This window comes from Lolium perenne, chromosome 4 (genome assembly GCF_019359855.2).
Source record: "Lolium perenne isolate Kyuss_39 chromosome 4, Kyuss_2.0, whole genome shotgun sequence".
NCBI lineage: Eukaryota > Viridiplantae > Streptophyta > Magnoliopsida > Poales > Poaceae > Lolium > Lolium perenne.
In genome coordinates, this window is record NC_067247.2 from 179592107 (window position 1) to 179608551 (window position 16445).

The following is a 16445-nucleotide window of genomic DNA, read 5'->3' on the forward strand; positions in this document are numbered from 1 at the left end:
AGATAGCCAAATGCCCTCTCAGTTTTACCATTATATTTGCCTAGTACAAAATTCACTCTAAAGCCTTTCATTGGTTTAAAAAAAAAAGTTTATGTGTATATAACTAAATAAAAAAATTGGAACTGCTCATATTATTACAGTACTTCGTACTATTTTTCCGAAACCCTTCAGAGGTGGTTGCCACTTGCGATTTGCAACATCGAGCGCCATTCCGCTCGTGTTATATAAGCACGCCTCCTCTCCGGCTCCTTGCACAAACACATCGCAAGAGACCAACCACCACAATGCGGCGCCACCGCCTCATCCTGCCACTCCTCCTGGTGGCTGCGGCGGCGTCGTCCGTCGCGGCGCGCGCCCCGTTCGCGTGTGCCCCGGGCGGCCCGGCGACGTCGCTGCCGTTCTGCCGGCAGTCGCTTCCGCTGCGGTCCCGCGCGCGGGACCTGGTGGCGCGGCTGACCCGGGCCGAGAAGGTGCGCCTCCTGGTGAACAACGCGGCCGGGGTGCCGCGGCTGGGCGTGGCCGGGTACGAGTGGTGGTCGGAGGCGCTGCACGGCGTGTCGGACACCGGTCCCGGCGTGCGCTTCGGGGGCGCGTTCCCGGGCGCCACCGCGTTCCCGCAGGTCATCGGCACCGCCGCGTCGTTCAACGCCTCGCTCTGGGAGCTCATCGGCCGGGTACGTGCTCCTGCCCTCAATCTCATTACCGTGGCCAACGCCGCCGCCGGCATTGGCATTGGCATAGCGCTCTGTGGTCGTTCCTGTTCGCTAGGCGTGCATGTGAACGCTGGTTTGTCCGTGTCCCTGCCCCTCGCTGTGCGCCGCGCCTGTCTCGGGCATTGTAGTTTCTTCTTTTCTTCTGACGGGCGCTGACGGTTTCGAGCACGAATCTCGAAGCCAAATCTCACGGGCACGATGCGCGTTTGTCCGGGCTCGTTATTTGATCGAGAAATGCAACCACGGCGCACGATTGTTGTGCAGCTCAGAAACACCACAACAATTCATTCATCCAAACAAAGAAAAAAGGGCATCGATCAAATTAAATTTATGCTGCAGAAATTCCACTGATGTACCCGGCAAGCAGCTTGCAAGTTGCAACACCTGCCTCTGCCTGCCACACTATTTCATCACCACAATGCATGGTGCGCAGATCTAGTTGCTAGGTACTCCTGTCTGTTTACATTTCAGAAAGGATGGAATGAAGGAGCTAGAGGAATTCATGGTTGGCCAATGGCAGTATGGGGCAAGATGCACCCATGTGCGAGCCAGCCTAGCCACACCAAAATTATGTTGTCTCTAGCTTAGCCGAATCTCAGCTTTGTCTAACCCAAACCATGCAGAGAATTCAGAGGAATATATATGGTATAAAATGAATTAGTGGTGACACTTACGGTTATAGACAACATACATAATGGGTCCATGGATGGAAGTAGGGTGTATTATGGTGTGTGCTCTTGCTGTCATTGGACAACCTTTGTTCAGTTGTTCTCGTTTGGCATATGTATCTTTCTTACACGCTTCGCTTTCATCCTAAGTCTGTCGATCGCTCAGTGTCAGTGCTGTTCTACGTAGATCAAAACTCTCTTGGCAACGTTGGTTCGGTAGCTCTTGACTTCTTCATGGAGTAGTTGCACTATAGTTACTCACATTGTTGTCACTCTTCAGAGCTTAGAACAAAAAGGAAAACGAAAAAAAAAATCTTGACAACTAATGGTGGCCCTGTCAAGATTAAACAATCATGCCAGTCAAGGCAAGGTAGTTCCGTGCAGACTTTCGAGCAAGTTGCGACTGGACTTGTGTCTTCTGGTCTGTCAATCCATTCAGCCACGTGCATCGTAACTTGACGTGACAGGCTACAGTAACATCATCCTTCCAGCTTACCCACGTGATTGGAGACGCAGAGATATCATCCTGCTTAGACGTCCGTGCCACTGCAAGATTCCTCTTGCTATTAGTATTTCTTTTTCTCACTTGTTTACTGCTTGCCTTTTGCACGCGATCGTCGTTTAGTACAAACGTAGCCCCTTGTTTGGAATTTTTTTTAAATAAATCCTAGAGGTTGGTAACTGATGTATTTGTGCAAAATCTTAACTCGGAACACTACACTTTGTAGTTTAGGCCACATAAAAATTATATAATCTAACAAATTTTAGAGGTTTAAATCTTGTAATGTTCCTCCGATCAAATAAATAAATTCTATTTTTTTAATAAAAATCAAGATAAGTAAAGTCTAACTAAACTTTAAAAAAACTGTCAGAGACTATGATATTATATAGCTATTATATGAAAATAAATTTTATGATTTATCTAACGGTGTTGATTTTGAATTGTACTACATAATAATGATTTTTCTAAATGTTTAGTCAAACTTTGCGTAGTTTAATTTTTTTAAATATAAGACTTATTTAGTGGAATGAGAAGTAGTATCCATACTTTTCTACTTTTCTTACTTTTGTGCAACCTATAATATAAGGCATTTCTAATTGAGATTTGGCACTTTTCTACATCTAAAAGAAGAAAACAAGTTTCAGCTTGCAATAACAAACGTGCCTTTGATCCACCATGAAAAATTAGGGTACCTTTCTACTAGAATTGCAAGCTTTCGTCAAAGTACAGTCAGTAAGGAGCATATATACCAAGACGTTTTTGCACACAGGTGCATATGCTCCCCGATAAAAAAAAATATAGCAGGTACATCTCGACGTTATACCAAGATGTTTTTGCACATTTATATTTTTTGTGCCGTACATAAAAATGAGAGAAATCGGTGTAAAAAAGACTCTTCATTAGATCTTTTCTTTACCTTTCTTGCACAGGACACAAAAAAATTGATTGTTCGTGAAACTTGACGTGTGGACATAGAATGTCAATGTATGTCCACGAAATTTTTGTTCAGATTTTTTTGATATTTTAAATTGTTTTTATGGTGGCAGTAGGATGTGCACATGGGTTTAAAATTATATTTCGCTTTGATTCCTGCTGTATTTGTTCTCTGATGTATGTATTGTATCAACAGTACGTGTAATCTTATCTCTGTACTAATATACGTGTATCGTGCATCCAGGCGGTGTCAGACGAGGGACGTGCAATGTACAACGGCGGTCAGGCGGGGCTGACCTTCTGGAGCCCCAACGTGAACATCTTCCGCGACCCGCGGTGGGGCCGCGGCCAGGAGACCCCCGGCGAGGACCCCGCCGTCTCCGGCCGCTACGCCGCCGCCTACGTCCGCGGCCTGCAGCAGCCCTACGGCGGCGGAGGTCACCACGGCGGCCACACGCGTCTCAAGACCGCCGCCTGCTGCAAGCACTTCACGGCCTACGACCTCGACAGCTGGTCCGGCACCGACCGCTTCCACTTCAACGCCGTCGTCGCCCCGCAGGACCTGGAGGACACCTTCAAGTCCTGCGTCGTCGATGGCCGCGCCGCCAGCGTCATGTGCTCCTACAACCAGGTCAACGGCGTGCCCACCTGCGCCGACGAGTCCTTCCTCCGCGGCACCATCCGCGGCAAGTGGCAGCTCGAGGGTTACATCGTCTCCGACTGCGACTCCGTCGACGTCTTCTACCGCGACCAGCACTACACCAAGACCCACGAGGACGCCGTCGCCGCCACGCTCCGGGCCGGGCTGGACCTCGACTGCGGACCGTTCCTCGCGCAGTACACCGAGGGCGCCGTCGCGCAGAGGAAGGTGTCCGACGCCGACATCGACGCCGCCGTCACCAACACCGTCATCGTGCAGATGCGCCTCGGGATGTACGACGGCGACCTCGCCACGCAGCCGTTCGGGCACCTCGGCCCGCAGCACATGTGCACGCGCGCGCACCAGGACCTTGCGCTCGACGCGGCCAGGCAGAGCGTCGTGCTCCTCAAGAACGACGCCGCCACACTGCCGCTGTCGCCGGGCACGCACCGTACCGTTGCCGTCGTCGGCCCGCACGCCGAAGCCACCGTCGCCATGATCGGGAACTACGCCGGTAAGCCGTGCGGGTACAGCACGCCGTTGCAGGGCATCGGCAGGTACGTGAAGACCGCATTGCACCAGGCGGGCTGCACTGACGTGGCATGCCAAGGAGGCAACCAGCCGATCGCCGGTGCCGTCGACGCAGCACGCCGTGCCGACGCCACCATTGTCCTTGTTGGACTCGATCAGAAGATCGAGGCCGAGGGCCTGGACCGGACAAGCCTGCTTCTTCCCGGCCGCCAGGCAGAGCTCGTCTCCGTGGTGGCGAAGGCCGCCAAAGGGCCGGTGATCCTGGTGCTCATGTCCGGCGGGCCCGTCGACATTGCGTTCGCGCAGAACGACCGGAAGATCGCTGGCATCCTTTGGGCAGGGGGTACAGGGTACCCCGGACAGGCCGGCGGGCAGGCCATCGCCGACGTGATCTTCGGTCACCACAACCCAGGTACCTACTGTCCTACACAGACTTGAACAAAATGGCACAAATTGATTGAGAACATGAAACCTTTGAACCAAGATTATGAGCTTGATTGATTTGGATTGACGAATTGGTGCAGGAGGGAAGCTGCCGGTGACATGGTACCCACAGGATTACCTGCAGAAGGTGCCAATGACGAACATGGCGATGCGCGCCAATCCGGCGAAGGGGTACCCCGGCCGGACCTACCGGTTCTACACCGGCCCGACGATCCATCCGTTCGGGCACGGCCTAAGCTACACCAAGTTCACCCACACGCTCGCGCACGCGCCGGCGCAGCTCTCCGTCCGGCTCACCGGCCACCACGCCGCCACCGCCTCCTCCCTCAACGTTACCACGCATCTTGGCCGCGTCGCCGCCGACGTGCGTGTCTCCCGTGCGCGGTGCGAGGGCCTGAGCATCCCGGTCCACGTCGATGTGAAGAACGTCGGCGACCGGGACGGCGCGCACACGGTGCTCGTGTACGCGTCCCCTCCGGCGGCGGCCGCCGCCGCCCACGGCGCGCCTGCTCGGCAGCTGGTGGCGTTCGAGAAGGTGCACGTGCCCGCCGGTGGCGTGGCCCGCGTCAAGATGGGATTGGACGTCTGCAACGGCCTCAGCATTGCCGATCGGGACGGGGTCCGAAGGATTCCCGTGGGCGAGCACAGCCTGACGATCGGCGAGCTGACCCACTCGGTGACGCTCGGGGTCGAGCAGCTAGGGGTATAGAAGCTAGTGACTGAAGCATCCGTCGTAGGAAGAAGGATTCAGCCATAGATTGGCATCAACAAATGTTGATTGGTTCGGGATTGGATTTCCATGGTGCCGGCCACTCTGCGAAGGTGGAGATGGAAATTGCAATTGCACCTGATTACAGAAACAATTGTTCTACGTATTGCAAATGATTGAACTGGAAGGAATACAAATAACCACTGTTTCTTCCTCTCTGTTTTCGAAAATTATCCTAAATCAATCATGTAAAATTTTGCACCAGCGGAGATTCTGAGCCTTTAGTTTCAATACCCGGACGTGGGTCCACCAATAGGCGGAAGTTCCTCTAGAGGCGATCATGGAGGCGATCGTGTTAGGGCTAGGGTTTCTCCTTGCGGGTGGTGTTATCGGCGGCGGGAACAATCTTGACGTCAAGATCTCTTCCATGCGGCGGTGTGCATAGCTCCTCCTGTCGTGGTGCTCGGAGGGAGTAGGTTTGGTTATGGATACTCCTCCCCGCAGGGTGATGATCGGCGGCGGTTCTTCAAGGACGTCGTCGCGATCTGCAGCCAAGGTGGGGGGGATGATCTGGCGGTAGGTTTGTCTGCAAGGCTCGGGGATCTCATGCTAACTCATGAGGCTACGGGGCTGGTCATCGATGGCGCAAATCCGCCACAAGTTCCCCGCCCCCGTTGGGCGGCGGTCGGGAAAGTGTGTTCTCCAAGGAAGTTGTTGATCGGAGCCCTAGAGAGAAATGAGGCGGGCCTACGGTCTCCATCGTCCGGCGCAATTTAGGAACATTGGGAACAACAGATTCGTGGTAAGATTTTCGTCTAAAGGGGACTGGAAACATTTTTTTTAAACGAGGCAAAAAGTTTTTGCCTTATATTAATATAGGAGGAACAAACATAGGTCTGGCTAACGCCAAAACAAAAGAAAGGGGAGGAAGAAACCCAAAACTAGAGAGAAAGAAAAAAAAAGGTCAGCTCGCGAGCACCGCAAGGTTTTTAGCTCCGGAAAGAATCCAATCTCTTCCTTCTTCCCTGATTTTGGGCATGATGACCGAAGCCAAAGAGGATTTATTATTGAATACTCGCTCATTTCTTTCCTTCGAAATCTCCCACGCGATAAGCATGGTGGCAGTCTGTAACCCTTTGGGAGAGGAGGAAGGAGTCTTGGCGATGGCGTGCCAGTAATCCAACACTTTCTTCCTACCCGACCCAAGGCAGCGGAGAAGATCCGGACAAGAAAGCCATGGAGCCACAGCTGCCCATATCCTTCTGGAGAAACGACATTCGAAAAGGATATGTCGCGCTGTCTCGGGGGTGCATCTACAAATCTGACAAGAAGGCTGGTGCAGCCACCCCCGTTTGGCGAGACGGTCCACGGTCGAAAGGCGGTTTTGAACGGCGAGCCAGGCGAAGAAGTGGCATTTCGGTGGAGCCTAATTATTCCACACAAGATTACCGAAGGAGCTGGGCAAAGCGGTTAGGAACTGGGCCTTGTAGGCAGAACTGGTTGAGTAGCAGCCATTCGGCGACATGGTCAAGATGATGGAGTCCGAAATGCCAGGGGATAGTTGGATGGTCGAGAGTAGATCTCAAAGGCGGACATATTGCTCCAAGTGCTCAACAGTAGAAGAGTCTACATTTATGTCAGCAACCATATTCTGACCCTCCAGAGCATCTCGCACCGACCGGTTCTTTCTTCGAGAGGCTATGAAAATCAACGGGGCGATGATCTTTGGAGGAGTACCATCCAACCAAGAGGAGGACCAAAAGGAAGCTTTAGAACCGTCGCCAATGGTGACCCAAGTAGCGGCGTTGAAAAGATCTCTGTTGGTGACATCATTAGGGGTTTCAGATCCTACTCACGGTTTTTCTGGCACCTTCCACTCATCCCACAACCATCGGAGTCTAAGCGCGCGAGAGGCTTCTCCAGGTCTAGGACCCCAAGGCCACCCAAATCTCTTGGACAGCAGACTTTCTGCCAGTTGACCTTGCATTTCCCCCCGCTGACGACTTCCTTGCATGCCCAAAGCATACCGCGGCTGATCTTGGCGAAGGCCTTTAGAATGTTCTTGTCCACTCTTAAGGCAGATAAAAAGAAAATGGGCAGTGAGGATAGAACCGACTTCACAAGAGCGGTGCAGCCAGCCCTATTTATAAATTTGCCCTTCCAAGGGTTCAGACGAGCAACCGCCTTATCGATGAAGGGTTGGAGATCCGCCCGCCTTAGCCTCCCAAGCGACACAGGTAGGCCTAGGTACTTGAGTGGAAACTTAACAGTAGCAACAGGGAAGTTTGTCAGGACCGATGCAAGGTCAATGTCGGAGCAATGAATTGGGGCTATGGAGCGTTTGCCACATTTGTCACCAAACCGGACACCTCCCCGAAGTTCTGAAGGATATTGGCCAGGGCCGAGACATCATGCTCGGAGGGGGTCAAGAAGATGGCTGCATCGTCTGCATATAAGGAGACTCGGGGACCCTGCAAGCCACCAGGCACCCCATGAACAAGACCGGAGTCCGTGGCCCTTTCCAGATTTTTTTGAAGGGGGTCGATGGCAATATCGAAAAGGAGGGGCAAGAGGGGATCCCCTTGTCGCAGGCCGCGCCCGTGGAAAAAATCCTTTCCATGGATCCCGTTGAGGAGGACCCAGGAGGAAGCCGTAGTAAACAGGGTCGACATGATGGCACACCATCTTTGTGGTGTCGTGAGGCGTTGCATGAGGTCGAGCATGTAGTCCCATTGCACAGTGTCAAAGGATCTTGGCAATGTCAAGCTTGATGAGAAGGGCCGGGGTTTTGCTTCGATGGAGCTGGCGGGCGGTGTTTCTGACGTACATGAAGTTGTCAAGAATGGATCTAGACTTGATGAAAGCACTCTGGCTATGAGAGACAATGACGTTCATCTTAGGTCTAAGCTGGCGGGCCATGGCTTTGGCGATGATCTTCGGGACCACATGAATGAGGCTAATTGGCCTGAAATCAGAGATCAATTCGGCGCCGTCTCTTTTGGGAGGAGCACAATGTTGGCCGAGTTGACGATGAGGAAGTTGGGTGCCGATAGCTTGGAGAAAGCATTGATGACCCGCATGAGATCTCCCTTGATGGTATTCTAGCACGACCGGAAAAAGGATGTGGTGAAACCGTTAGGGCCGGGGGCCTTATCCGCAGGCATGTCATCGATCGCCTCCTTGATCTCAAGTTCAGAGAAGGTAAAACCAAGGTCCTCCAACGAGTGAATGGTTGGGTTTAAAACAGCCCAGTTGAGGTCCAGCTGGCGGGGGGAGAGCGGCCTAACGTTTGGGAGAAGTGATAAAAATGAGCTTCTCCTTGTCCTCATGAGCTGTAGACCATCCATCGTTATGCTTGAGTCTCATGATGTGGTTTTTGCGTCTCCTCGCGTTGACCTGCAGATGGAAAAACTTAGTGTTGGCATCACCTTCTTTAAGGTAGGATATTCTTGAGGTCTGTCATTTCCGCGATCTTTCTAGAGCCGCCAGGCCTTTTACTCGCCGCTTGAGTTCCGCGCGAAGAGCCCTTTCCTCCTGGGAGAGGGTCCTGGATTCCTGCGCCACGTCCAACTGGAGGATGACATCAAGAGCCATAAGAAGATGAAGCTTGCAGTCGGAAAAGAGGCTCTTGCTCCACGATCTTAAACCATGCGTCATTGATTTCAGCTTGAGATTTATGACATGAACTAGGTAGGTGTGGGTTGAGGTCGCGGATCAAGCTTGCTTAACTTTATCCTGAAAACCCGGCATTTTAGTCCAGAAGGATTCAAAGCGGAAAACCGGAGGCTTTCGAAGACCGCTCTGATTGGAGAGCAGAAGAGGGAAATGGTCCGAGAGGGAGGACGATAGAGCATGAAGCACGTGGTTTTCAAACGCCATATCCAAACTTGAGTTGCAGAAATCCCGGTCAAGCCGCACCAAAGTTGGCGATTCCCTCTCATTGCTCCACGTGAACTTTCCGTTTATAAGCTTCAATGGACCTCCACTGGAAACATGTTATGAACAATGGACCTTGGCAGCTCGATTTCAATGTTGTTCTGCTGAAGAATTATGTCAGATCAGTCTGGCCCTTCTGACATGGTTTTTGATTCTCTGGATATCTGGCTACGAGTGCTTGACCTACCCATGGACATGATGAACAAGTTTTTTGGTGAGCTTATCGGGGGCTGGATTGGGCAATGTATCTCTATGGATGTTGGCGATGAAAGACTAGCTTGGGGAAAGGATTTAAGAATAAGAGTGGTAGTGAGGGTGGATCAACCACTTCTATGTGGTGTTATTCTAAGAGAAAGTAACGAGGATGAAGAAGGCACCTGGTTTGATCTAAAATATGAAAAAATCCCTCATTTTTGCTTTGATTGTGGCTGCCTGGTGCATCCGGAGGAAGGCTGCGCTACGTAGAAAGAGGAAGTTAAACAGTGCAGAGAGTGGCTTAAAGATTCGCCCCGCAGGAATCAGCGACCACTGCCGCCTGCACATCCGACGCTCTCGTTTAGTAGCTATGGAAGCCGGTCTACATGCGTTGTGTCACGAAGCATGGGTGGTGCGACTATCAGTGATTTTCCACCCACGAGAAATCTTATGCGAGATGATTCTTTCTCAGGCTCATCCCGCACCGGCGAGGGGGAGTCAGGGCGTGGAACAACTGTTGTAATACGAATACACCCGGACAAATGCCACAGGGCGAGGGCAATGGAGCATCATGATGTTTTACCTCTAACGGGGATGGCCCCAAGGAACAACAAGCAGGGTACTTTTACCAGGCGTCCTAGGAATGCAGTTGATGTGAGTAATATGGGATTTCCTCCAGTACCACAGGGTACTACGTCTAGGAAGAGGGGATACAAGTCTAGATGTCGGTTAAGGTGCAAGTTCATACGTTGCAAACGTATCTATAATTTTTGATGCTCCATGCTTGTTTTACACCAATTTCTATATGTTTTGTTTACACTTTGTGGCACTTCTATGCATTTTTCGAAACTACCCTATTGACAAGATCCCATAGTGCCAGTTCATGTTTTCTGCTGTTTTGTTTTTCAGGAAAGTTGTACAGGAAATATTCTCGAAATTGGACGAAACAAAAGCCAAACCTCCTATTTTTTCCGACACGAGGATAGAGTCCAAAGCAGAGACGGAGGAGGGCACCAGGGGAGGCACACCATGCCTTGGCGCGTCCACCCCCTGGCCGCGCCTAGGGGTGGTGTGGGGCCCCTGGCACCCATCGACCTCGCCCTTCTGCCTATAAGAAGCCTCCCGATGCGAAAACCCTAAATCAATAAGCCTCCGCCCACGAAAAGTTCCATAGCTCCGCCGCCATCAAAGACAAGTTTCGGGGAACAGAAGTTTCTGTTCTGGCACCCTGCCGGGATGGGGAATTGCCTCCGGAGCCATCTCCGTTGACTTCACCGCCATCTTCATCGCCGTTGCTGACTCCCATGATGAGGAGGGAGTAGTTCTCCCCCGAGGTTGAGGGCTTTACTGGTAGCTATGTGGTCCATCTCTCTCTCCCATGATATGATCTTTATGTGATCGTGAGCTTTGTAATCTAGTTGAATAAATAGATGTTATTCTTCAACTATTATGCTACTCAAGTGGTTTTATTATGTGATCTACGGGGACACCTTTTCCCACGGTGTGAAGGTGACGGTGTGCATACCGTGTGTGTCTCAATACTTATGAATTGTGGTGTCTTGTTAGTACCATCTTTGTATGCTCAAAGTGATAGCGTGGGGCGTCCATAGATTGGGAACGCGAACTTTAAGGAGTGCTTATGCAGCCCTACGCAGTGAATTTGTGTTTGTTATCCAACTAGAGAGTGGTTCAGAGTAGCGTAGTGAAGAGATAATATTTATGTATTAAATTATGATATCATTATTGAGAGTGTCCACTAGTGAAAGTATGATCCCTAGGCCTTGTTTCTACGCATTGAAACACCGTTTACAACCAGTTCGGCTACATGTTTGCTTGCTGCCATTTTTTATTTCAGATTGCAATTACCACTCATAATCATCCATATTACTTGTATTTCACTGTCTCTTCGCCGAACTAGTGCACCTATACACCTGACAAGTGTATTGGGTGTGTTGGGTACACAAGAGACTTCTTGTATCGTAATTGCAGGGTTGCTTGAGAGGGATATGTTTGACCTCTATCTCCCTGAGTTCGATAAACCTTGGGTGATCCACTTAAGGGAAACTTGCTGCTGTTCTACAAACCTCTGCACTTGGAGGCCCAACACTGTCTACAAGAATAGAAGCGTGCGTAGACATCACAAGTCATTGGGGAAGGGGCTGCAGATTCAGCTGGGAAGCGTCAGTGCACAGGCTCAGTCTTTGATAGAATTGAGGATCATGCTGATGAGCAAGAGGGACAGCGTCATAACTCAGTCTTTAATAGGTTGGAGGCTCTAACTGCTGCGTAGGTGGGAGAGCGATCTGGTTCGGTTTTTGATAGAATGGAAAACATATCGACGGACCCTGATGCTCAGGGCCATTGGGGCCAGTGAATATCATGGTCCTAAACTGCCGCGGTTTGGGGTTGGACGCGGTAGTGGGCGAGCTCCGAGACTTGATTAGGTCATACCACTCGGGGTGGTTTTCTTGTGTGAAATGAACAACGCAGTAGGGAGATGGACAAGATCAGATGGAGCCGTGGCTTCATACATGGACTGGTTGTGGATTGCTGGGGTAGAAGCGACTGACATTGTGGTGGAGGGATGGGGTAGACGTGACTATGAGGCCGTGGTGCCAATATTATCTGGATGCCAAGATCACTGCGGACGACTACACTTGGCGTTTTACTGGTATATACGGTGAGCCGCGCACGGATCTCCGACACAAAACATGGGAGGCATTGCCACTAGTGGAGAAGAGGCCTTTGGTCCCAAGCAAATGTCCCATCGTCAACCAAACCGGGTCCAATGCCCCCATTGGACCCGGTTCGTTTCTGCCCAGGACGACCCCACCCGCTGGCGCCTGTCCTGTAGCGGCCTTTGGACCCGGTTTGTCATACAAACCGGGTCCAAAGGGTCCACCCGCAGGGCGCGGCAGGCCGTGTCAGCCTGGGGAACCCTTTAGTCCCGGTTTGTATGACAAACCGGGTCCAAAGGCCCCCCTCTGCAAGCACTTCACGGCCTACGACCTCGACAATTGGTCCGGCACCGACCGCTTCCACTTCAACGCCGTCGTCGCCCCGCAGGACCTGGAGGACACCTTCAAGTCCTGCGTCGTCGATGGCCGCGCCGCCAGCGTCATGTGCTCCTACAACCAGGTCAACGGCGTGCCCACCTGCGCCGACGAGTCCTTCCTCCGCGGCACCATCCGGGGCAAGTGGCAGCTCGAGGGGTACATCGTCTCCGACTGCGACTCCGTCGACGTCTTCTTCAGCGACCAGCACTACACCAGGACCCACGAGGACGCCGTCGCCGCCACGCTCCGGGCGGGGCTGGACCTCGACTGCGGCCCGTTCCTCGCGCAGTACACCGAGGGCGCCGTCGCGCAGCGGAAGGTGTCCGACGCCGACATCGACGCCGCCGTCACCAACACCGTCATCGTGCAGATGCGGCTCGGGATGTACGACGGCGACCTGGCCACGCAGCCGTTCGGGCACCTCGGCCCGCAGCACGTGTGCACGCGCGCGCACCAGGACCTTGCGCTCGACGCGGCCAGGCAGAGCGTCGTGCTGCTCAAGAACGACGCCGCTGCGCTGCCGCTCGCGCCGGCGACCCACCGCACCGTCGCCGTCGTCGGCCCGCACGCCGAGGCCACCGTCGCCATGATCGGGAACTACGCCGGTAAGCTGTGCGGGTACACCACCCCGTTGCAGGGCATCGGCAGGTACGTGAAGACCGCATTGCACCAGGCGGGCTGCACTGACGTGGAATGCCAAGGCGGCAACCAGCCGATCGCCGCTGCCGTCGACGCGGCCCGCCGTGCCGACGCCACCGTCGTCCTTGTTGGGCTCGATCAGAAGATCGAGGCTGAGGGCCTGGACCGGACAAGCTTGCTCCTTCCTGGCCGCCAAGCAGAGCTCGTCTCCGCGGTGGCGAAGGCTGCCAAAGGCCCGGTGATCCTGGTGCTCATGTCCGGCGGGCCCGTCGACATTGCGTTCGCGCAGAACGACCGGAAGATCGCTGGCATCCTTTGGGCAGGGTACCCCGGACAGGCCGGCGGGCAGGCAATCGCCGACGTGATCTTCGGTCACCACAACCCAGGTACCAACATTGACTTGAACAAAAACATATAGTACCACAAAATGGCACAAATTGATTGAGAACATGAAAAGTTTGAACCAAGATTGTGAGCTTGATTGATTTGGACTGACGAATTGGTGCAGGTGGGAAGCTACCGGTGACATGGTACCCACAGGATTACCTGCAGAAGGCGCCAATGACGAACATGGCGATGCGCGCCAATCCGGCGAAGGGGTACCCCGGCCGGACCTACCGGTTTTACACCGGCCCGACGATCCACCCGTTCGGGCACGGCCTCAGCTACACCAAGTTCACCCACACGCTCGCGCACGCGCCGGCGCAGCTCTCCGTCCGGCTCACCGGCCATCACGCCGCCACCGCCTCCTCCCTCAACGCTACGACGCATCTTGGCCACGTCGCCGCCGACGTGCGCGTCTCCCATGCGCGGTGCGAGGGCCTGAGCATCCCGGTCCACGTGGACGTGAAGAACGTCGGCGACCGGGACGGCGCGCACACGGTGCTCGTGTACGCGTCCCCTCCGGCGGCGGCCGCCGCCGCCCACGGCGCGCCTGCTCGGCAACTGGTGGCGTTCGAGAAGGTGCATGTCCCCGCCGGTGGCGTGGGCCGCGTCAAGATGGGCTTGGACGTCTGCAACGGCCTCAGCGTCGCCGACCGGGACGGGGTCCGAAGGATCCCAGTGGGCGAGCACAGCCTGACGATCGGCGAGCTGACCCACTCGGTCACGCTCGCGGTCGAGCAGCTAGGGGTATAGAAGCTAGTGACTGAAGCAACCGTTGTAGAAAAAGGATTCAGCCATAGATTGGCATCAACAAATGTTGATTGGTTCGGGATTGGATTTCCATGGTGCCGGCCACTCTGCGAAGGTGGAGATGGAAATTGGAATTGCACCTGATTACTGAAACAACTGTTCTACGTATTGCAAAATGATTGAACTGGAAGGAATACAAATAACTGCTGTTTCGTCCTCTCTGTTTTCGAAAATTATCCAAAATCAATCATGTAAAATTCTTGCACCAGCGGAGAGTCTGAGCCTTTAGTTTCAATACTGGATTAAGAGTTAATTATGAGAAATCTAATCTCATCCCGGTTAATATTACAGAATCAGCTCTGCAACCTCTTACTGCTGCCCTTCAGTGCTAATTAGGGAGCTTGCCCTCACGTACCTTGGTCTACCACTCAGTATAGTAAAGCCACGCAAGGAATTTTGTAGGTTCGGATGGTTGCCCAACATTATGATTGTGTATGAACTAGGGATTTGGCCATTTGGCTCAACACTTGTTGTCTTTCTTGCCCATCCTTTTGTGGTATCGTATGCCATGATTATGACTGTACAACGACGCTTGCCCTCTTGTTGGATTTATCTAAATTATGGTAGCAAACTGAGGTTGGTCAACTCAGCTCCCTCCTCTTTGACAATTTTTTTGTCTAAGTACTCTCAAAATATACCAATGGTTTTTGGATGAATGTGATAAGTATAGAAGGCATTGCCTCTGGAGAGACAAAGATGCCAATAAGAAAAATCCATCTCTTGCTGCGTGGGATTTGGTCTAGGCCTAAAGAGAAAAGTGCTCTTGGAGTCTTGGATCTATCTATACAGAATGGTTGTCTTTCATGAAACATCTGCATAAATTTTACAATCATGCCAATTTTCTTTGGACGAATCTTGTTTGGGAGCTATACTACAGCTGTTTTTCTCCTTTGCGCACTAGAGATATTTCTTTTTGGTGGAGATATTGTCTTAACGCCCTTCATGCTTATAAGCAACTTGCCACGTGTAAACAAATGGATGAACAGTCTATTATCTTGTGGCACGATGCTTGGCGTGGTGCTCCACTTAGAGTGGCTTAGACTCATATTCTTTCATTTGTGAAAAATAAAAATATCACATTGTCTGTGGCATTCACGATGAATGATTTCACAGATATGCTTCATTTGCCCATTTCTGTGGAAGCAATGGCTGAATTTCACCATCTACAAGCTTTGGACACCGAGGTGCAACTAGCTGAAGAACATGATCGATAGGTAGTGTTGGACTCAACTACAAGCTTTAAGGTCTCTTCTGCTTACAAAATTTTCATTGGTGATGGCAATGGATGTGCCACCCTTAATCGGATCTGGAAAGGCCGTTGTCAGGACAAACACAAAGTTTTATATTGTCTTCTCATTCATAATCGTTTATATACCAGGGCTATGCTGCAGCGAAAGCATTTCTTCATGAATGACTACACATGCATCATGTGTGATCAAGGTGCTCTGGAGAAAAGGAATCATCTATTCTTTCAGCGTCCTTTTGCAGTTCATTGTTGGTCCTATGTATGTTCTCAATGGGCTCCTCCATTGGATTTTGATATTCACCAGGCAATTTCTGATCTCAGAGCTCAATTGGGTGCCTTTCTTTATGGAGATTATTATGTTGATTTCTTGGTCCATATGGACTACGAGGACCGACTACATTTTGAAAGGGGTCACCCCTAGTCTTTATCGATGCCGCAAAAAAGTTCAAAGAATAAATGGCTCTCCTGGCGATGCCGCAAAAAAGTTCAAAGAATAAATGGCTCTCCTGGTGCACAAGGCCAGGAGAAAATTTTATTCGGGCCTTCGGAACTGGGTGACAAGCTTCAGACAGTTGGAAATGTATAGGTTTCCATTTTTCCTAGTTGCTTCTCTTTAGAAACTTTGTACAAACTCCTCTAATTATTAAAATAAAATTAAACAAGGAGTGGGGAAACCCACTGTTCTGGTTAAAAAAATACCCAGATCACACGAGAGATTTTTCTTTTACGAAAATCGCACGAGGGGTTTTATTTAGCATGTTCCCCAGCCTGACCTTAAATGTTTTCGTGACAAAACTATATGTAGTCTGGACATTCATGCGTCCTTGTTGGCCACAACAAGTCGATTGAGTTCTTCTTCAACACCGTCATGGAGAGCTCGTCGGACGAGGAGTCTGACGACCCTTTGGAGCTCATGATTGTCGTGTCCTCCCGCATCCATGACCACAATAAGCGGCAGAAGCCGGTGCACATGGGATTGATGAGGCCTCGCATGGCCAATGCGGCGTGCAATTGAGAGGCTAGCCACTATTGGCTCCAG

At 51.8% G+C, this 16445-nt stretch overlaps 2 protein-coding genes across 2 annotated transcripts; both read left to right on the forward strand.

The window, feature by feature from the left end:
* The first annotated feature begins 253 nt into the window (after nt 1-253).
* Nucleotides 254-5354, forward strand: LOC127294555 (probable beta-D-xylosidase 2). Its single transcript, XM_071818938.1, has 3 exons — nt 254-674; nt 3061-4399; nt 4512-5354. The coding sequence occupies exons 1-3, from the start codon at nt 285-287 to the stop codon at nt 5138-5140; spliced, it is 2358 nt and encodes a 785-aa protein (XP_071675039.1). The 5' UTR covers nt 254-284; the 3' UTR covers nt 5141-5354.
* A 6954-nt stretch (nt 5355-12308) lies between these two features.
* On the forward strand, nt 12309-14321 carry LOC139830564 (putative beta-D-xylosidase). Its single transcript, XM_071818939.1, has 2 exons — nt 12309-13352; nt 13475-14321. Exons 1-2 carry the CDS (start codon nt 12392-12394, stop codon nt 14101-14103), a joined length of 1590 nt encoding a protein of 529 aa, XP_071675040.1. The 5' UTR covers nt 12309-12391; the 3' UTR covers nt 14104-14321.
* The last annotated feature ends 2124 nt before the right edge of the window (nt 14322-16445 follow it).